At 48.3% G+C, this 23,000-nt stretch overlaps 2 protein-coding genes across 2 annotated transcripts; both read left to right on the top strand.

Annotated features, from left to right (window-relative positions):
- The first annotated feature begins 5,451 nt into the window (after window positions 1–5,451).
- On the top strand, window positions 5,452–6,469 carry LOC144739151 (sterile alpha motif domain-containing protein 10-like). Its single transcript, XM_078622127.1, is given in 4 exon segments — window positions 5,452–5,460; window positions 6,035–6,203; window positions 6,272–6,315; window positions 6,317–6,469. Coding segments are annotated over 4 exon segments (375 nt in total).
- Window positions 6,470–8,813: 2,344 nt separating this feature from the next.
- LOC144739150 (uridine-cytidine kinase-like 1) lies at window positions 8,814–22,461 on the top strand. Its single transcript, XM_078622126.1, is given in 17 exon segments — window positions 8,814–8,948; window positions 10,829–10,923; window positions 11,303–11,336; window positions 11,338–11,491; window positions 11,574–11,680; window positions 17,928–18,098; window positions 18,163–18,234; window positions 18,318–18,507; window positions 18,630–18,691; window positions 18,813–18,829; window positions 18,910–19,008; window positions 19,743–19,836; window positions 19,970–20,032; window positions 20,530–20,652; window positions 21,306–21,413; window positions 21,504–21,660; window positions 22,370–22,461. Coding segments are annotated over 17 exon segments (1,773 nt in total).
- The last annotated feature ends 539 nt before the right edge of the window (window positions 22,462–23,000 follow it).

Genomic DNA, 23,000 nt, shown 5'->3' with positions numbered 1-23,000 from the left:
AACACCTGAGCACCACCCACTGACTTCTGACTAACACCTGAGCACCACCCATTGACCTCTGACTAACACCTGAACAACACCCATTGACCTCAGACTAACACCTGAGCACCACCCACTGACCTCTGACTAACACATGAACAACACCCACTGACCTCTGACTAACACCTGAACACCACCCACTGACTTCTGACTAACACCTGAACACCACCCACTGACCTCAGACTAACACCTGAGCACCACCCACTGACCTCAGACTAACACCTGAACACCACCCATTGACCTCTGACTAACACTTGAACACCACCCACTGACCTCTGACTAACACCTGAGCACCACCCACTGACCTCAGACTAATACCTGAACACCACCCATTGACCTCTGACTAACACTTGAACACCACCCACTGACCTCTGACTAACACCTGAGCACCACCCACTGACCTCAGACTAACACCTGAGCACCACCCACTGACCTCAGACTAACACCTGAACACCACCCACTGACGTCTGACTAACACCTGAACACCACCCACTGACCTCAGACTAACACCTGAGCACCACCCACTGACCTCTGACTAACACCTGAACAACACCCACTGACCTCTGACTAACACCTGAACACCACCCACTGACCTCAGACTAACACCTGAACAACACCCACTGACCTCAGACTAATACCTGAACACCACCCATTGACCTCTGACTAACACCTGAGCACCACCCACTGACCTCTGACTAACACCTGAACATCACCCACTGACCTCTGACTAACACATGAACACCACCCACTGACCTCAGACTAACACCTGAACACCACCCACTGACGTCTGACTAACACCTGAACACCACCCCACTGACCTCAGACTAACACCTGAACACCACCCACTGACGTCTGACTAACACCTGAACACCACCCACTGACCTCTGACTCACACCTGAGCACCACCCACTGACCTCTGACTAACACCTGAACACCACCCACTGACCTCAGACTAACACCTGAACAACACCCCACTGACCTCTGACTAACACCTGAGCACCACCCACTGACCTCAGACTAATACCTGAACACCATCCATTGACCTCTGACTAACACTTGAACACCACCCACTGACCTCTGACTAACACCTGAACATCACCCACTGACCTCAGACTAACACCTGAGCACCACCCACTGACCTCAGACTAACACCTGAACACCACCCACTGACCCTCAGACTAATACCTGAATACCACCCACTGACGTCTGACTAACACCTGAGCACCACCCATTGGCCTCTGACTAACACCTGAACATCACCCACTGACCTCAGACTAACACCTGAAACACCACCCACCTGACCTCTGACTAACACCTGAACATCACCCACTGACCTCTGACTAACACCTGAGCACCACCCCACTGACTTCTGACTAACACCTGAGCACCACCCATTGACCTCTGACTAACACCTGAACAACACCCATTGACCTCAGACTAACACCTGAGCACCACCCACTGACCTCTGACTAACACATGAACAACACCCACTGACCTCTGACTAACACCTGAACACCACCCACTGACTTCTGACTAACACCTGAACACCACCCACTGACCTCAGACTAACACCTGAGCACCACCCACTGACCTCAGACTAACACCTGAACACCACCCATTGACCTCTGACTAACACTTGAACACCACCCACTGACCTCTGACTAACACCTGAGCACCACCCACTGACCTCAGACTAATACCTGAACACCACCCATTGACCTCTGACTAACACTTGAACACCACCCACTGACCTCTGACTAACACCTGAGCACCACCCACTGACCTCAGACTAACACCTGAGCACCACCCACTGACCTCAGACTAACACCTGAACACCACCCACTGACGTCTGACTAACACCTGAACACCACCCACTGACCTCAGACTAACACCTGAGCACCACCCACTGACCTCTGACTAACACCTGAACAACACCCCACTGACCTCTGACTAACACCTGAACACCACCCACTGACCTCAGACTAACACCTGAACAACACCCACTGACCTCAGACTAATACCTGAACACCACCCATTGACCTCTGACTAACACCTGAGCACCACCCACTGACCTCTGACTAACACCTGAACATCACCCACTGACCTCTGACTAACACATGAACACCACCCACTGACCTCAGACTAACACCTGAACACCACCCACTGACGTCTGACTAACACCTGAACACCACCCACTGACCTCAGACTAACACCTGAACACCACCCACTGACGTCTGACTAACACCTGAACACCACCCACTGACCTCTGACTCACACCTGAGCACCACCCACTGACCTCTGACTAACACCTGAACAACACCCACTGACCTCTGACTAACACCTGAGCACCACCCACTGACCTCAGACTAATACCTGAACACCATCCATTGACCTCTGACTAACACTTGAACACCACCCACTGACCTCTGACTAACACCTGAACATCACCCACTGACCTCAGACTAACACCTGAGCACCACCCACTGACCCTCAGACTAACACCTGAACACCACCCCACTGACCTCAGACTAACACCTGAACACCACCCACTGACCTCTGACTAACACCTGAACATCACCCACTGACCTCTGACTAACACCTGAACACCACCCACTGACCTCTGACTAACACCTGAACACCACCCACTGACCTCAGACTAACACCTGAACACCACCCACTGACCTCTGACTAACACCTGAACATCACCCACTGACCTCAGACTAACACCTGAGCACCACCCACTGACCTCAGACTAACACCTGAACACCACCCACTGACCTCAGACTAACACCTGAACACCACCCACTGACCTCTGACTAACACCTGAACATCACCCACTGACCTCTGACTAACACCTGAGCACCACCCCACTGATCTCTGACTAACACCTGAACATCACCCACTGACCTCTGACTAACACCTGAACACCACCCACTGACCTCTGACTAACACCTGAACAACACCCACTGACCTCTGACTAACACCTGAACACCACCCACTGACGTCTGACTAACACCTGAGCACCACCCATTGGCCTGTGACTAACACCTGAACATCACCCACTGACCTCTGACTAACACCTGAACACCACCCACTGACGTCTGACTAACACCTGAACACCACACACTGACCTCTGACTAACACCTGAAACACCACCCACTGACCTCTGACTAACACCTGAACACCACCCACTGACCTCTGACTAACACCTGAAACACCACCCACTGACCTCTGACTAACACCTGAACAACACCCACTGACCTCTGACTAACACCTGAACAACACCCACTGACCTCAGACTAATACCTGAACACCACCCACTGACCTCTGACTAACACCTGAGCACCACCCACTGACCTCAGACTAACACCTGAACACCACCCACTGACCTCTGACTAACACCTGAACACCACCCACTGACCTCTGACTAACACCTGAACACCACCCACACTTGCACAGCTGCTGCACACAGCGCTTAGACACACACCACTTACACACATTTCTTACACATTCACACACGGCTTACACACTCACAGAGCCTCGACACACCTCTTACACACTGATTTCGTCGGTGTGGACGGACGCCGCTCGCTGTGGAGTGGAGGTGTAGAACCTGACTGGAGACGTGATTGTCTTTGATGATTTCAGACTTTGAAGATCCATGTGTGAATGGTGTCAGTGTGAAAAGACTCGGTGTTTGTTGTTGCGTCCACACGATGAAAGCTGGCTGCTGACGCTGCTCTGTGCTGCGCCGCAGCTCGTCCGTCTGAAAGAAGTCGCTGGTGCAAATGGGCACTTTGTCAGCAGAGAATGGAGGTTGTTCTCCCCGCCGGCGGATCGCTGGGCTGCTGCAGCTTTTAGTACGACTTAAAATAGCACCGACATTATGGACGACACAATACTGCAGTAGGGCTTTGTGTGTGTGTGTGTGTGTAGTCTGAGAGACGAGGGGACTTATTTTAATACCTTTTGGTTTCATACCGTGTGTGATAAAGATGTCGATCTCATTACGAGCGAGTGACTTCCTGCAGCTGTTCTGTTCCAGGTCAAACTGAATTTGTTGCGTTGGTCTGACGGAGCTTTGTGCGCTCGCTCTGTCAGCAGAGGATTGTGTCAAAGTCCCCGGTTCCACGTCCGACAGCCGCTGCCTTTGTATTCAACCCCAGGAGAGGCTCTTTACGAGGCGGTTGTGAGCGAATGCTAAAGCCGCAGACACAGAACTGGGGCCGGCCTGATAACGGACTCATGTACAATGCCTGCCTCGTTTGTTTTCTTCAGTCCTCCTGGATGCTCAGTATGTAGTAGTTATTTCTGTCAGCAGGAACATGGACGTAATCACTGTCGTGTGTTTCCATTTTCATGATTCACAGATGTCACAGTTCAGCCAGCGGTTTCATTCATTGACTCTTCTGGGGCCCGTTGCTCGACAAGACAGAAAGCCCAAAATCCATGCATGTTAACATATATAATATATAATACACCCCCGTACACTGAAATAAACCTAGGACAAATCCACATACAACAAATGAACAGACCAGTGATTGGACACACATGAGGACCACTTTCATTGAATTAAAAACAACACCGACTCCTCCGCCAGCTCAGGCCATATGTCAACTTCAGTTCACAACATTATTGTTATTATTGTTTGTTTTATTTTGGTCGGACAAAGACAAGACAAAAGCAGGTAATGTAACGTACACAAATATACATTTGACGTAAATGTAAAACGTTTAAACTCCACGCAGAACGATCCCAGACCAGGAATCAAACCAGGGACCGCCTTGCTTTGAGGTGACAGTGCTAACCACTGGGACACCGTGCCGTCCAACATCGGGATTGTAACTGTGATGGTGTCAGCGGAGCAGTCAGTGTGTATGTGTGTTCTACTGGTTTCACTGGCTGGATGAGTCCGTGTCTGCTGATCCTGGTCGGTCTTCGTGACACCAGCTGAGCCTGGATGCTGTTGTTTACTGACGGCTGAAGTCAGATCAGTCATCTGTCCTGGATGATGGAATCCTGCTCTGGTGCTCCAGGTCTCAGCACAGGATGCTGTATTGACCATTGACATACATAGAAGACTAGATGCCTCAAGGAGGAGCCTACAACGTCGTTCCCCGGCGGCCATCTTGCCACGGGGTTCTATTCGGATACGTTGTATGGTGGCGATAGGAAGATGAGTGACCTGCTCAAACAAAATTACTCTGAACTTGCTGAAACCTTGACAGATTTACAAACGGTTTGGTTTCTTACAAGCGTTATCAACGTGGCTATAACAGCTGTGTCACCGCTCAAGTTGTCAAGGCTGAAACCAAAATCAAAAAGTGAAAATTGAGCTATGGTTGGTTACGTTATGGTGATTTAAAAAGTACATTCGCAATGGACACAATGTTATGAATGAGCAGTGGCAAGATGGCCGCGGTGTGGTGACGTCCAGTACCCTCAGTTCATATTGGAAACCACAAAAGGTGCTTAGTGCAGTACTTTTAAATAACATCAATAACATTTCACTGTACATCTGGTTGTAAATCATGGATCAAATGAATCCAGTCTTTCAGTCACGTGAGTTTGATTTGATTTAGCTGTAAAGTAGTTTAGATCAGGTTTTTGCCTTTTATGAAATGTAATCCACTATGTTTGGACAAATCAGGTTCATCCACAGCAGTTCACTGCCGCACTCTGCTGAGCTGTGAAAGGAGGAAAGGTTTTCAGTCAGTTTGTTCACCCAAAAGAGTCTTTTAAACAAATGCCTCCAATCAATTCGGCAAAAACTGCTCTTTTATGGCACAGAAGAGTTCATGTGAGGAAGTCCGAGGAGCACGACGGTGAAAAACTAACTTTTACAACAATAAGAAGCTCGTGGCTCAGTAACTGGATTTATTCATCAGATCCTTTGATGCAGGCGGGAGGAGACGGATGACAGCAAATATCTTTCACAAAGATTTGAAACTGTCGGCTTCACGTCGTCTCTCGTTTGAACGTTTTCCCACCGCAGCATCGCTCCAGCGACAACTACGGGATCTATCACACCAGCCCGACTCAGCCGAGTCTGATCCGTCCCGTCGTCCTCTGGTCCCAGCAAGACGTCTGCAAATGGCTGAAGAAACATTGTCCACACAACTATCTGACCTACGTGGAGGCGTTCTCCCATCACGCCATCACAGGTACAACGCACACAGCCAGAGACACAAAGTGGACGGTGTGAGATAACCCCCCCCCGTGTGTCCTCCAGGCCGCGCGCTGCTGCGTCTCAACGGGGAGAAGCTGCAGAGGATGGGGGCTGGTGCAGGAGACGCTTCGCCAGGAGCTCCTGCAACAAGTGCTGCAGCTTCAGGTGCAGGAGGAGGGACGCAACCTGCAGCTGCTGAGCAGAGGTATGTCCGGATGTAAAAATACACAGCTGTACACAGGAAATACTGTCAATGTGTGAAACACCGACGGTACTCCTGGTGCTAGCATACATATCCCATGATAGCATACATTGGAGTACTGTAATTACAGGACTATTTGTGGTCCTGAAAAAAAAAAGCTCAGCTGAAAGCTGAGAAGTGTCATCAGTTCTGTCATCGACCATCGGTTCCTGAAAGTCAAGAACAGCCGAGTCACTGTCATTACAGTAATTTGATTCGCGCCATTGCTGGAAGCCGGCGAGTTATTACCGTAATGACAGCTACTTTTAGGAGCCGACAGACGTCCCAGCTCCTTCCTAACAACTGGTCGAGAGGGCCCGAGTAACTGTCAGCACAAATAGTCATGTGATTACGGTACTCTAAAGCAGTGGGCCCCAAGCACCGGCCCATGGGTCATTTAGTACCACGCTGCACCAAAAAACATGAATAACATTATTCTTGTTTATTGATTATGAGAGTGTGAAAGATGGTTTATTTTGAAAAAGGACCGGGATTCTCTCCCGTCTCTCACACATCTCTCCCACTTGACACTGAATGAAGACCTGCGACTTGTGGCTGGAAAATGAGTCCACAAACATTGTTCCAGAGGTTTTTTTGCTCAGGGGGGAAAAGTGAAGACCCATGAAGGAGGAAACACTTCCAGCAACTTCCAGCTTCAAAGCAAAAGACTTTTAACAGACAAAGCCAGGAGTTGGATTTGTGACTGCTGGACACAATAAGGAGCAACAAGCTAATGAGGCAATGAAGCTACAAAACTATCAATCTGATTAAAAGACCAACCACAAAGGTGTTCAGGTGTCACTGACTCCACTGAAACAAGAGCAGTGTGTGTTTTTTATGTGTTTTTATATTTGTTTTCATATTATATATTATTAATCCAGTCTGTGGCTCAAAAAAAGTATTTGATTACGAACGTATTGGCAGCGACGTTAAAGGGTTTGAAACGTGGTGGGTACAGAGACCCAGAGGAATATTATAATGTGCACGACCATAAGCTTTCACATTGTCAGCATATTTGATTATTTGTTATAATTTGTGTCTGTGTGTCTGAGCAGCGTGTTGCTCAGAAACATCTTTCTTCTTCTTCTTCTTCTTGTTTCGGCTTGTCCCTCTTCAGGGGTTGCCACAGCGAATCATCAATTTCCATCTTTCCCTGTTCTCAGAAACACCTCACTATGTCGCACATTTGCTTTTTGCATTATCTATGCCATGGGCTGTATCTAAAGTTTAAAAAAATGTTTTTAAAATAAAAGTTTTTAAAAAATGTCCATGTACCACAATGGTTCAAAGTATTCTTCTGTCCTTCACAGGTTCCTTTGGAAGGATTTCATAGCCATGTCACTGGATAACACAAGTGATGGAATGGGACATCTGAAAGTCAGAGTGAAGCTGTGGACTCATCGCAGTGTGTGACCTCCAGGACGATGATGTCAGACACAAACTGCCTCTGAACTGGATGAAAGACACTCGATGACAATCGGTTTTGTAACTGCATCTCTCGTCCTTGTGATTTCTCATCTCTCTTGTTCTTTATCCAAAACTTTTGTAACGTTCGAGGAACAAATAAATGCCACTTATAAATGACATATGAACGACACAACATGGTGTTAGCATGAACCGAACCCCTGCAGTCGAGTTTCCCGCCGACTCGTGAATAGAAACTCCATTTCCCGTCATGTCATGGCGCTCACCAGCAGCTGCCAGCGGCTCCGAGGTCGTAAACTCCTGCTGGGGACGGAGAGTTGGCCGATACCGTTGTCCCGGTCGGACAGGTGCACGACGAACCTTGTTCTCAGCTGAGCCTCACCTCATCTTCTCAGACAAACGCGTTATTTAATTGTAGCGTGTTGGGGAGGGTGGTTGTGAGCCTTCCCAGCATGCTTTGCTACAGTGTGTCTGACAGAAAATAACTGAAAAGAGCACTTGGCACCATGAGTGAGACTGTGTGTGTGAGTGATGACCTCCCTGCATTCGTGTGTGTTGGCATGAGAGCATAATAAAGAGTGATGTTAGCTGAAGTCCGGTGGTGTACACAGAGCTGAGTTTCCTAACAAGAACCCACGATCGACACATTGGCGTCAGAAGTAGGAGTCAGGATGACAGCGACACTTCAGGAAATAGATGATCTCCTTGCTCGTCTAGAAGCCATGCAAGGGGCAAAGCAAAGGCAGAGGAAGGCAACGCCTGCAAGGAGCCACTGGAGAGAAGAGACCACTGCTGTCACTGATGAAGCAAGCGCCCCCTGGCCAACAACAGGAGATCATAGCTGGGCAACCAGCTAAAGAAGAGCTCAGGGGTACTCAGCTCCCTCCCACAACCAGCACTGTTGGGCCCACCAGTGCCGCCTGAAGGTCCCCGAGTACCATGAAGCTGCCATGTTTTAACTGGGAAGAACCTCCAGAGATTTACCTCATCAAGTCCAACTGGCATCCCAGCTTAATGCCTGGTCATGTCCTGGAAGGAAAAGCCCTGCAGATCCTCACAGACCTCCGACCTGAGGTTTAACTGGCCGGCCATGGAAAAGGCAATAAAACACAGTTTTGGCCGCCACGCCCATAGAGGCCCGAGACAAGCTTGTCAGCCGACGGAGAGAGCAGGGAGAGAGTCTGGGGGCATATGCAGCGGATCTCCGTTTTTAGTTGTAGGTACCCAAGCTTTGTCTGGGATCTTCAGCCAGCGCGACTTCAAGAGCACATCTGCCTGTATGCTCCAGCTTGACCAGAGCCAAGACCCTGTCCTCTCTCGGGTCCTAGAGTGGCCAGGGACCAACCACCAGCATAGAATGCAGTTTCAGCATTGGACCTGGAGACCAAGGCCCTCTACGCCCAAGGACCAACCTCACCATTCGTTCAAAAGGAACTGTGTGGGTGGTGCTCCACCGTGACAGGCCCGCACCCTACCATCACTTGGTCCAATCTGAGGCAGAGGCGGGGTCTGAGGACCAGCCCATCCACTCGCCCACTCCACCTCCAGAGGCCACCAACAGGCCCTCTGAGACCACAGGGTGCTTTGTCATGGGTGGATAGGTTGCTGGGGACAGCTAACCATGTAGGAGGACAGTTAGAAAATAACTGAAAAGACCACTTGGCACCATGAGTGAGGCTGTGTGTTTGAGTGATGACCTCCCTGCATTCATGTGTTTGTTGGTGTGAGAGCATAAAAAACATTTCCTGAAGTCCAGTGGAGAACAGAGATGAGTTTCCTAACAAGAACTTAAAATCGCCAGTGTTTTAATTTGGTAGTTGCTGTTTCTGGTAGTGAGTCCCCTCCATCCCCAGCAGAGATATGACAGTTTGCCCCGTCAGTGAACAGCCCAGAATGTTCCAGAAACGCATAGTGGGTCCGTCAACCCATCAGTCGGCTGTGACACTCAATCAGACATTCATTAGCGTTTAGCATGTAGCAACCACAGAGACAGAGCGAAGAGACATTAAACCCAGATGGAATTATTTCTGGTTGAAGTTCCAGGCTGAAGTCAAATGACTGAAAACCTCATCAGTGAACAACAGATTCCTTTCAGAGGGATCAAATAGGATTATTAACACTCTGTGTGCATGTGTGTATGTGTATTTTAAGAAAGGCGCACAAACATGTCAGTACAATCTGAAAAGCAGAAAGAATTAAATATGACTGATCATCAGGATTTTGCAGACTGCAAAAACATATCATTGTAAGAGTATCTGTCTTATTTCTCGTCAATGTCTCATTTATAGTCATTTAATCCTCTTTAAACTAACTCAAGAAAAAGTGACTTGTTTTAAGAAAGCACATTTTCATTTGAAATAACCAGTAAAATCCACCAGTGGAACAAGGTTATTTGCTTGTAAAAACAAACAAACAAAAAAACAACCCACTATTCTTTGTAAGATTTTGAATTTTTGCAGGGAAACTGTGAACAATGAAACTGCAGAGAAAACCTTCTGTAAAGTCACACCAGCTCAGAAAGTGTTTGTGTTTGTGAGGAACTGATCAGAATAATTCATGAGAATCATTCTTTTATTGTTATTGTTATTTACAAGCGAATAGATAGTGTCATAAATAATATTCAATAAATAATAATAACTTTACTCTGGCCTTGTGCGCATCTGATTTTAAAACGTCAAATTGAAATTATTTTATAATCACTCGGGTGTCCGTGCAGTTTGTGAGGCTCAGAGGCTCTGACAGGAAGGATCAGCAGAAGAAGTCTGTCCTGTCCTCTGTTAATACCGACGCCATGGCTGATCCTCTTAGTGGCTGTCACACACAGGAAGGGATGGCCAGAGCCTGGAGGGGACGCGTGGACGGCTGTTTCGGCGAAGACAGTTTGTACTCGTTCAGGGTCTCAGTCAGACGGGGTCAGTTTTTGAGGTGGTAACCACGGTGACGGTGGACTGCAGAGCAGCGGCAGGCTGGCGTCAGAGGCCGATATGACCCTGCTGGACGGCACTGGAGCCAGAATCTCTGGCCGTTGGTGCCTGAGGTCAGACGGCAGGTAAGACGGGGCTGTCAGACGGGGTCAGCCGAGGGTCAGCCGAGGGTCAGCCGAGGGTCAGACGGGTCGTAGGATCAGCAGGATGTGGGTCAGCTCGCGTGGATCTTGTATAATTTGTTACGCTCTGTTTGTGGTGTGTGTGTGTGTGTGTGTGTCTGTTTGACCTCAGACACCTGATCAGTGCGCAAACAGCAGGACGCCACGCGGCAGGAAATGCGCTTGCAGATAATCACAGTTTCATCTGTTCAACGAGTTTCGATAATTAATCTATAAAAAACTTGTTATAGAACTGTTCACATATCACATTATAATAAAAACAGTCAGTCTGACAAAAACATTTGACAGTTGACGACGTGTGTGTTGCTGCCGTTTCTCTCAGTGGGAGTGGAGAGGACTCGTTGGACCGACTCCTGCCCCCCCACCAGCACCCCCCGCAGAAGAAGCGCCACCTCATTGAGTACAACGGAGCCCCCCTTGCTACGCACGGGCACACGCACCATCTACACCGCTGGCCGACCCCCCTGGTACGACGAGCACGGAGCGCAGTCCAAAGACGCCTTTGTCATCGGTATGAGCGTGCGCACGCACACACACACACACATTAGACACACGCTGACGAACACACACAACGGGCCTTTGTGGACGTGTAGGGCTGTGCGGCGGCAGTGCCTCAGGCAAAACCACCGTGGCCAATAAGATCATCGAGGCCCTGGACGTCCCATGGGTGGTGCTGCTGTCCATGGATTCCTTCTACAAGGTGAGGTCCTCCATCCCTGCTTATCTGATCCAGGTTCCTCTGTTTCAACATGGAACAGCGGCGGCCAGAGGCGGAGCATAAGCACTGGATAACTCCGTCCTCACTAGGGACGTGCAGGGTCACGTCACCCGTGACCCCTGCATGAATTCTGGGAGGCTGAATATTTCGGTGTCAGCAGGTGACATGTTCCCTCGTTCTTCCTGCATCCGGCGTTGCCAGCAGTTAGCGACCAGTATCTAACTGTCTTCTGTTAACAGTTTGAACTCAAAGCTAAAGGATCATTGCGCTTGGTGACAGTGTTCCAACCACGGTTCAATGGTTGTTCCTCTTACAAATACACATATATGTGTATTAAAAAAAAAAAGACACTAACAATAAAGCCTTGTAGGTGACGGTTGCGTGTCTGCCCCCTCTCCCAACTTGGTTGGTGTTTCTTGCCGACAGTATTGTCGCCTCCGTTGCTGGCAGCCCCACACCTGCCTCTGGCCTCTCCGCTCGACTAGATGGAGCATGCCTGCAGCAACTACATGACCTCCCTCGAACCTGAGGATGGTTATGCCCACTGCCTGGCCTGTCCTGGCGTGGAACACCTGAGGGAAGCCCTCAACAACAACACCTGCATGAACTGTCGTATCATGCCCCGGTCGGTGAGGCTGACCCGACTGTCCCACTGGACGCTGGCTGGTCTCCGTTGCCCTCAACCCAAGAGGGAGGAATCTGTGGGACCTCTGCACTTAAGAGGCCTGTCACACAGAACAGTGATGGTGCTCCAGCGAAAAGGCGGAAGGCTGCAGCAAAAGACCAGCTCTGCTGTAAGGGTGACCGCCTGGCATCTGACATGGAGGGAATGATGGTGCTCCTCAGGAGTCTCCAACCTCCAGGGATTGCAACTCAGACTACTGCACCAGCCCAGGTGTCGCCGCTACCACAGGTCAAGGCACACCTGCAGCTTGATGCCCCGAAACGAGGGAGCTGGGACGCCTGATGTCAACACTGGCCTACACCCACCGTCATGTCTGGTTGGCTCAGTCACCTCTGACGGAGGCAACATGGGGGGTCCTTTGCAGGGTGCCTGCAGAACCCAGGAGCTGTTAGGTACCGCTGCACTGGACGCTCTAGACCGCACTGCTGAGGCCAACGATACCAGGAGGCAGCTTGCAAGCCTCCACAAGAGGGCAACCGCGTCCAGGGGGAAGGACGGTTCCATCCACTCCCCAGCATCCTCCGGTATCATCCCCCCAAGGTGGCCAACGCCAATGGAGGGATGAGAGGAAGCGAACAAATGAATTTCGTCCAAAACTGTGCCACCCGCCTCGGAGGCCTGAAGACCCCAAGCCCAAACGCCACACCTTCGGCTCCTCCAGGGGCCGGGGGCCTTGGCTCTAGGGCCACACTGCCGGTCATTGGCTGTTTTTCCCAGTAGCAGCTCTCGGCACCCTTGGGTAGCCACTTTGACCCGGGGTTACGAATTACAGTTCCGACACCAGCACCCAACCTAAAGCTGTGACAACGTCACTGTCATCCGGGACCCAGCTGAGGCCCTAGTCTTAGCCCAAGAGCTGTCCACCCTCCTGGACAAAGGCAACCATGGACCCCTCCTTCAACCCGGCAGGTTCTACTCCACCTACTTCCTGGTTGCCAAGAAGGATGGCGGACTCCGCCCCTGGATATGCGCAGCCTGAACAAATACTTGAAAGTGCTCCCCTTCCATATGCTGACTACAGCCAATGTGAAGCGTGTGATAGGGACGAACAAATAGTTCACATCCATCGACCTGAAGGATGCGTACTTCCATGTGCCCGTTGCGGCTCGCCATCACCCCTTCCTGCGGTTTGCCTTTCAGGGCCATCACTACCAATTCAGGGCGCTCTCCCTGTCTCCCGGGGTTTTTTTCCCGGTACACTGTTACAAGTGTAGATACGATTCTATGAGTCCTGGATGACCGCAGGAGTTCCCGGTCACTCAGCATCCTTGCACGCCCGCAAGCAGATATGGTAACAGATCACCTGCTGACACCTGAATATATAGCCTCTCAGAGTCCACGCAGAGGTCATGGGTGACATTCATACTCGACATGTGCTAGCGCGGACAGAGTTATCCAGTGGTTATGCAGGAGATGGAAACAAACACAGGAAGATTAACAGAACCATCAACGGAGCCCACCACATTGAACACGGTGAGATGCTGTTAGCCGGTTAGCATGAGGCTACGGAAAGGAGGAGCTATGATGTCATTGGACATACACTAGAGAAACAGTGTCATCTTCACATTTTAATCCGTATTTTTGATCTTTACGATGATTGTTGAAAGTCAGAAATGTTCATCTACCTTTGTTTCCATTTCCTGCTCCATGTCTTCTTCTCTGTGATGGTATATTTCTGTGTTAGTGTAACATCTCCACCTACAGACCTGGAGGATGTACTACAGCAGATTCACTGGATTTGTGTGGACATTGGTTTCTGGAGACGAGTGTGCACGGAAAACATTTTAAAACTGTTCTGGTTCAGTCTCAGAGTGGACGTGGTCATGTTGAACGAACATTCTCAAATGTTTGTCAGGGTTTGAACTTCCAGCAGCATCAACACTGACGTCTGTTTTAAAATCGCTGAACACATCAGTTCATAGCACTCATTCATTCATTCATTCATTCACTCATTCATTCACTCACATGTGATTATTGAACACAGAAACATGTCTCTTTTTTTCCCTCTGTCCTAATTAACAGATTCATTATTAGACATTTACACATAAAATTTGCAATTTATCATGAATTATAACACATAGATGTATAATAAAAAAATACAAACAATATACTAAATTGTTATATGTATAATTTATAATACATAATAATATATATAATGTATATATAATATATACAATGTATAATATATGAAACTATAATAAAATAAAAATATAACCCAGCCACTAGGGAGCAGTTGCGGAAGCCATTGTTGACTGGTGCCGGTCCCAAGCCCAGATAAATGGGGAGGGTTGCGTCAGGAATGGCATCCGGTGTAAAACTTATGCCAAATCAAATATGCGAGTGATCAAAATGATTTCCAAACCGGATCGGTCGAGGCCCGGGTCAACAACGACCGCCAACAGTGCTGTTCACCTACAGGGTATTGTTGGAAATTGGACTTCTGTTGGTCAAAGAAGAAGAGGACGAAGAAGAAGAGGAGGACGATTGGTGCAGGGAAAGAGGGAAAAGAGGAAGGTTAGAAGGATCAGTCTGAGGTTAGGAACTCTGAATGTAGGTTCAATGACAGGGAAAGGTAGAGAATTAGCTGACATGAAGGAGAGGAGAAGATTAGATATTTGGTGTGTGCAGGAGACTAGGTGGAAGGGCAGCAAGGCAAGAAACATTGGAGGAGGCTACAAGTTGTTCTACTATGGTCTAGATGGGAAGAGGAACGAGTAGGGGTGATTATTAAGGACGAGTATGCTAGGCAGGTGGTGGAGGTGAAACGAGAGTCAGACAGGTTGATGTGTGTGAAGGTAGAGATAGAAGGAGTAATGGTGAATGTAGTTAGTGGTTATGCCCCACAGGTGGGCTGTGAGTTAGAAGAAAAGGAAAAGTTCTGGAATGAGCTAGATAGAGTGATAGAGAGCATTCCCAGAGCAGAGAGAGTAGTGATTGGAGCAGACTTTAATGGTCATGTAGGGGAAGGGAACCGAGGTGATGAGGAAGTGATGGGCAGGTTTGGCCTTAGGGATAGGAACTTGGAAGGACAGGCAGTGGTAGACTTTGCCAAGAGAATGGAAATGGCAGTGGTAAACACCTATTTCCAAAAGAGAGAAGAACACTTGATAACTTACAAGAGTGGAGGCAGGTCTACACAGATAGATTATATTCTATGTAGAAGAGGTCTTCTGAGGGAGGTTAGCGACTGTAAGGTGGTGCCAGGAGAGAGTGTAGCCAAACAGCATAGGATGGTAGTGTGTAAGATGGTGATGGAGGTGAGGAAAAGGAAGAGGGTGAAGACAGAGAAGAAAATCAAATGGTGGAAATTGAAGAAAGAGGAATGTTGTGAAGAATTCAGGAAGGAGGTAAGGACAGTGCTGGGCCGTGTTGAGGAATTCCCAGATGATTGGGAGGCTACGGCAACAGTGATTAGGGAGACAGGTAGGAAGGTGCTAGGTGTGGCCTCAGGACAGAGAAAGGAGGACAAGGAAACCTGGTGGTGGAATGTTGAGGTTCAGGAGAGTGTACAGAGAAAGAAATTAGCGAAGAAGAGATGGGACAGTGAGAGAACAGAAGAGAACAGGCTAGAGTACAAAGAGAGGGCAAGGGAAGTGAAGAGGGAAGTGGCCAAGGCCAAACATAAGGCATATGAGGAGTTGTATGAGAGGTTAGATACAAAGGAAGGGGAAAAGGAGTTGTACAGGTTGGCGAGGCAGAGAAATCAGGCTGGGAAGGATGTACAGCAGGTTAGGTTGATTAAGGACAGAGAGGGAAGTGTCATCACCAGTGAGGAAAGTGTGTTGAAGAGATGGAAAGAATACTTTGAGGAACTGTTAAATGAAGAAAACGATAGGGAACGTAGGAATGAGGAGCCAGAAATGATTAGGAAGGAGGTTGATCAGATTAGAAAGGATGAAGTCAGGAAAGCTTTAAAAAGGATGAAGAGTGGCAAGATGACAAACCAGTGGAGGTATGGAAGTGTTTAGGGGAAGTGTCGGTAGATTTTCTGACTAGGTTGTTTAACAAAATATTAGACAGTAACAAGATGCCTGATGAGTGGAGGAAGAGTGTTCTGGTACCAATTTATAAGAATGTACAGAGTTGTAGTAACTACAGAGGGATAAAGTTGATGAGCCATACCATGAAGGTTTGGGAAAGAGTAGTTGAAGCCAGGTTGAGACAGGAGTGGAGATTTGTGAACAGCAGTATGGTTTCATGCCTAGAAAGAGCACCACAGATGCAATATTTGCACTGAGGATGCTGATGGAGAAGTACAGAGAAGGTAGGAAGGAGCTGCATTGTGTTTTTGTAGATTTAGAGAAGGCATATGACAGGGTGCCAAGAGAGGAATTGTGGTTTTGTATGAGGAAGTCAGGAGTGTCAGAGAAGTATGTTGGCTTGGTGCAGGACATGTATGAAGGTAGTAGAACAGTGGTGAGGTGTGCTGTTGGAAGGACAGAAGACTTCAAGGTAGAGGTGGGACTGCATCAAGGATCGGCCCTGAGCCCCTTCTTGTTTGCTTTGGTTATGGATAGGTTGACAGATGAGGTCAGACAGGAGTCTCCCTGGACTATGATGTTTGCAGATGACATTGTGATCTGTAGTGAGAGTAGGCAGCAGTTGGAAGAGAACCTAGAAAGGTGGAGGTTTGCTCTAGAGAGAAGAGGAATGAAGGTCAGTCGTAGCAAGACAGAGTATATGTGCATAAATGAAAGGGAGACCAGTGGAAAAGTGAGGTTACAGGGAGCAGAGGTGGTGAAGGTGCAGGAGTTTAAGTACTTAGGATCAACAGTGCAGAGTAGTGGAGACTGTGGAAGAGAAGTGAAGAATAGGGTGCAGGCAGGGTGGAACAGCTGGAGAAAAGTGTCAGGAGTGATTTGTGATAGAAGAGTTTCAGCTAAGGTGAAGGGAAAGGTTTACAGGACTGTAGTTAGACCAGCTATGATGTATGGTTTAGAGACACTAGAGATAGGCAGAAGACAGGAGGCAGAGCTGGAGGTGGCAGAGTTAAAGATGCTGAGATTCTCTTTAGGAGTGACCAGGATGGACAGGATTAGGAATGAGGTCATCAGAGGGACAACACAGACAGGAAGGTTAGGAGAAAAAGCTAGAGAGGCTAGATTGAGATGGTTTGGACATGTGCAGAGGAGGGACAGTGGATACATTGGTAGGAGAATGTTAGAGATGGAGTTGGAGGTAGGAGACAGAGAGGAAGACCAAAGAGGAGGTTTATAGATGCAGTGAGGGAGGACATGGAGGTAGTTGGAGTCAGAGTAGAGGATACAGAGAACAGGGAAAGATGGAAATCGATGATTCGCTGTGGCAACCCCTGAAGAGGGACAAGCTGAAAGGAGAAGAAGAAGATAATAAAATAAAAATATATTTTATGTCAAATTATATTTTCTGATGCTTGAAGTTGGAAATGAGTCGTAAGTAGGAACAAATATATAGTACTTTGTTTTAATTTATATATATACACACATAATGTATAATTTATTTGTAATATTTTCTGGATCCGTTGTGCGTCAGATATTTTTCAGTGTGTGTGTGTGCATCTTGTAGGATTTGTCAGCAGAGGAACAAACGTTGGCCACAAGTAACGACTACAACTTTGATCACCCGGGGGCGTTTGACTTCGAGCTGCTGGTCGCCACCTTACGTAAACTGAAGCAGGGAAAGAGTGTGAAGGTCCCCGTGTACGACTTCACCACACACACCAGACAGAAGGACTGGGTGAGAGGCGCGCACACACACACACACACAGTTTCAGTAACTCGTCCTGTGTCTCTCTGAGCAGAAGAACGTGTACGGCGCCAGTGTGATCGTTTTTGAAGGAATCATGTCCTTTGTGGACAAAGAACTTCTGCAGGTGAGCGTCTCTCTTCTTCCTCTCTTCCAGAGGCCGAAGCCGCCGGCGTCTTCTCCCTCTGATGCCTCTCTCTGCTCCTGCAGCTCCTCGATATGAAAATCTTCGTGGACACCGACTCGGACATCCGTCTCGTCCGCCGGCTGCGCAGAGACATCACAGAGCGCCGCAGGGACATCGAAGGTGTCCTCAAACAGTACAACAAGTTTGTGAAGCCAGCGTTCGAGCAGTACATCGAGCCGACCATGAGGCTGGCGGACATTGTCGTGCCGAGAGGTCCCACGCACACACACACGCACGCACACACACACACACACACACACACACACACGCACACACGCACACACGTTGTCCTGTTGGCAGAGAGCGGTTCCACCATCTGTGCTTGTGCTCGGCAGGTGGAGGCAACATGGTGGCCATCGACCTGATCGTGCAGCACATTCACAGCCAGCTGGAGGAGGTGAGCAGCTCTCACAATGACATGGTGGCTCCCCCGTGTGGACAAAAGATGCAAACAGAAAAAAAAACCGTCTGAGTTTTTGAAGTGTTTGATTCTCAATGATCACTCCCTCCTCATGCAGCGTGAGCTCAGTGTCAGGTACGCTGAGTGTGTGTGTGTGTGTGTGTGTATGTGTTTGTTCGGAGTGTTGACTGATGTGGTCATGTGACCTGTGTCAGGGCGCTGCTGCTGTCCGCCCAGCAGACGCAGGCGCTGCCACAGACCCTCAGCGTGCTTCAGAGCACGCCGCAGGTCCGATGCCTGCACACCATCATCAGGTACCTGTGTGTGTGTGTGTGTGTGTGTGTGTGTGTGTGTGTGTGTGTGTGTGTGTGTGTGTGTGTGTGTGAGCGTGTGAGTGAAGTTCTTTTTTTTCATCTGATTTTCTTCTTTTTCACATCTATTACATCTCATTAAACCACTGTTCTCTGACATTTTCTGCTGTTTTTTTCCTGACCTCTGACATCATCTGTAAATTGATATGGATCGATCATTTGATAGGGTCTGATTGTTGTTTTTTTCCTGACCTCTGACATCATCTATAAATTGACATGGATCGATCGTTTGATAGGGTCTGATTGTTGTTTTTTTCCTGACCTCTGACATCATCTGTAAATTGATATGGATCGATCGTTTGATAGGGTCTGATTGTTGTTTTTTTCCTGACCTCTGACATCATCTATAAATTGACATGGATCGATCATTTGATACGGTCTGATTGTTGTTTTTTTCCTGACCTCTGACATCATCTGTAAATTGATATGGATCGATCGTTTGATAGGGTCTGATTGTTGTTTTTTTCCTGACCTCTGACATCATCTGTAAATTGACATGGATCGATCGTTTGATAGGGTCTGATTGTTGTTTTTTTCCTGACCTCTGACAGCATCTATAAATTGATATGGATCGATCATTTGATAGGGTCTGATTGTTGTTTTTTTCCTGACCTCTGACATCATCTGTAAATTGACTGATTGTTTGATCGTGTCTGATTGTTCTTTTCTTCCTGTAGGAACCAGGAAACATGTCGAGACGAGTTCATTTTCTACTCAAAGAGATTGATGCGTCTGCTCATCGAACACGCTCTGACCTTCCTGCCGTCTCAGGTACAAAGATCTGATAACAGCTTTTCTTCCTCACCAAAAACACAACATCTTGACTTTTGACGTTTTAGTGAAACCTGTGAACTTTGTTCCACACGTTCCTGTGAATAAACAGCAGCTGCTTCTTTTGTGTCAGACGTGCAGAGTTCAGACGCCACAGGGTCACGAGTACGAAGGCCGCAGCTTCAGTGGCAAAGGGGTGAGAACGTAGTCATTGTAGTATTTCATGTTTATGTTTATTCGTTTTATATATGCTTCTGTGGATATTTTTCTGTTTAACCCTGATACATTCACACCAGCATACTTTGGAGTACCGTAATTACAAGACTATTTGCACATTAGAAAACATGGAACGGTTCCTGAAAGATGACAAGTGTCAGTGCACATCCAAGTTGTTGTCATTACAGTAATGACCCGCGGGCGTCCAGCAACAGAGTGAAAGGGATTACCGTAATGACAGCAACATGGCTGGTCTCAACGTTCAGAAAGAGATGGACGTTTCCTTAATAGCACAAATTATCAGGTATTTACGGTACTCCGAAGTACGCTAGCAACAATGTGACGCTGGGGATAGCGCCGGTGTTGAAGGTCAGTCATTGTGTGTCTTGTGCATATGTGTGTGTGCATGTGTGTGTCGTTGTGCGTCAGTGGATGTTTGTGGTGAGAACGTCGCACTCTGCTGTCTGGTCCCCTCAGATCACCGGTGTGTCCATCCTACGCGCTGGGGAGACGATGGAACCCGCCCTGAGGGCCGTGTGCAAGGACGTCCGCATCGGGAAGATCCTCATCCAGACCAACCTGGACTCAGGGGAACCAGAGGTTACACACACACACATATACAGACTCACACACACACACACACACACACACAGACAGACAGACAGACAGACACAGACAGACAGACACACACAGACAGACAGACAGACACACACACACACAGACACACACACACACACACACACACACAGACATATACAGACTCACACACACACACACACAGACAGACAGACAGACAGACAGACACACACAGACAGACAGACACACACAGACAGACAGACACACACACACACACACACAGACACACACACACACACACACACAGACACACACACACACACAGACACACACACACACACACAGACACACACACACACAGACACACACACAGACACACACACACAGACACACACACACACAGACACACACACAGACACACACACACAGACATACAGACACACACACAGACATACAGACACACACAGACACACACAGACACACACACACACACACACACACACACACACACACAGACATACAGACACACACACTCTCACACACGGATACAGTCAGGAGTCACCTCCAATCAGAGATGAAAACTGCCTTGTTGCTTTCCCTCCTCGTCGTGTGTGTGTGTGTCTCCCTGGTAACATCCTTCCCGCTCGTAACCATGGCAACCCGTCTCTTCCTCTCAGCTGCATTACCTGCGTCTGCCCAAAGACATCAGTGATGATCACGTGATCCTCATGGACAGCACCGTGTCCACCGGCGCCGCCGCCATGATGGCCGTCCGCGTCCTCCTGGTGGGTGGACAGAGGTGCCCCCCCCCCACCTCCCGTACACTCATCCATTCATCCCCCTGAGTGTGTGTGTGTGTGTGTGTGTGTGTTCAGGACCACGAGGTTCAGGAGGAGAACATCGTTCTGGTGTCTCTGCTGATGGCGGAGCTCGGCGTTCAGTCGGTGGCGTACGCCTTCCCCAGGGTGAAGATGATCACCAGCGCCGTGGACCAGAGCCTGGACGAATGCTTCCGGATGATTCCAGGGATCGGTGAGTCCCAGCTCCTCCCTGGGCTGTTGTTTTGAGCAGGAAATGGGATAACTTGTAGAATTTCAAACTTAGATGCCGACCGACTGATGTGACGGCGCGTTCCAGTCGGTAACTCAGTGAACGACAGCGTAACAACGTTACAAAATCCCATGGATCCGTTTGTTTGACACACGATAAACAAAACGTCTCATTTCCAGCCTCCTAACTTGTGTCTAGACATTTTTCATTTGTTTCAAGCACATTTTCACTTCAAAAAAGTAGAAAAATCTACCGGTGGGACAAGATTTTATATCTTATTAATAAAATCTTGTATTTTCTGTTAATTTTAAGAGAAACTTTGCTTTTTTTCCTGCTTTAATTTTACTGATTGGGGATGTGTCTTCTTTGAAGTGGAAAGAGACTTTTTTCTATTCTTGGTCAGGTTTAGAGATTCTCATCTGGGCTCCTCTGAGTTACAGGTCGGCTATCTGGGGGGGTGGGTTGGGGGGGGGCTGTTCTGATAGCAACTTCCTGTTGGCAGCTTCTTGCAACTAGGAAAACAACCTCGGACAATAGAACACACAAACACTGATGATACTGAACTGGCGTTCCATTTCATGACTCAGCAGATGCTCTGCTTATTCATCTGAAGGGGTGTGTGTGTGTGTGTGTGTGTGTGTGTGTGTGTGTGTGTGTGTGTGTGTGTGTGTGTGTGTGTGTGTGTTGCCAGGGGACTTTGGGGACCGGTACTTCGGGACCGACGGGTCGGACAGATGGAGTGACGACGAGGAGCGAGAGCAGCCGCCGCCGTACCACCTTTAACATCTACATCTATAAACGCTTTCTACGTTTTTACAGAGTCACTCAGTGATAATAGTCACAATGAACACATGAGGAATTCACCACTGAGCTCATGAATCACTGATTTCGTCCTCGTTTGTGGAAAATTTCCAGAGTTCAAGTCGATTCCAGTCCATCAGCTGTGGCAGTGAAACCAAAGCACAGAAAGTATTATTATTATTATTATTATTTGTGGTTTTTATTTGTAGGTTTGTTTGTTCTCGGAACGAGCAGCAAACACTCTAATCAGTCGCAGGTGGTTCTGTTTGTTCGATGAGGTTTCTGTCGTCATCAGCGGTGTGAAACTGAAACCATGTCGTCAGTCACCGGTCAGAGCCGAACGTTTGTGTCCGATGCTGCAGGAAAGCGTTGTTTCCTCAAACCGAACTCAAAGAACGTTTGACTCCCAGATAAGTAAGATGATCCACGTTGAATGGATTCAGTCAGATGTTTGACAGTTTAACTGACTCACTGAGTCAAATGAGACACACATTTCATTTCATCACACAAGTTGTGAAAAG

Source organism: Lampetra planeri, unplaced genomic scaffold, assembly GCF_965212315.1.
Source record: "Lampetra planeri unplaced genomic scaffold, kcLamPlan1.2.h2 scaffold_1334, whole genome shotgun sequence".
Classification (NCBI taxonomy): Eukaryota; Metazoa; Chordata; class Hyperoartia; order Petromyzontiformes; family Petromyzontidae; genus Lampetra; species Lampetra planeri.
The sequence above is the reverse complement of the archived record's forward strand: the minus strand, read 5'-3'. Positions and strand labels throughout refer to the sequence as shown.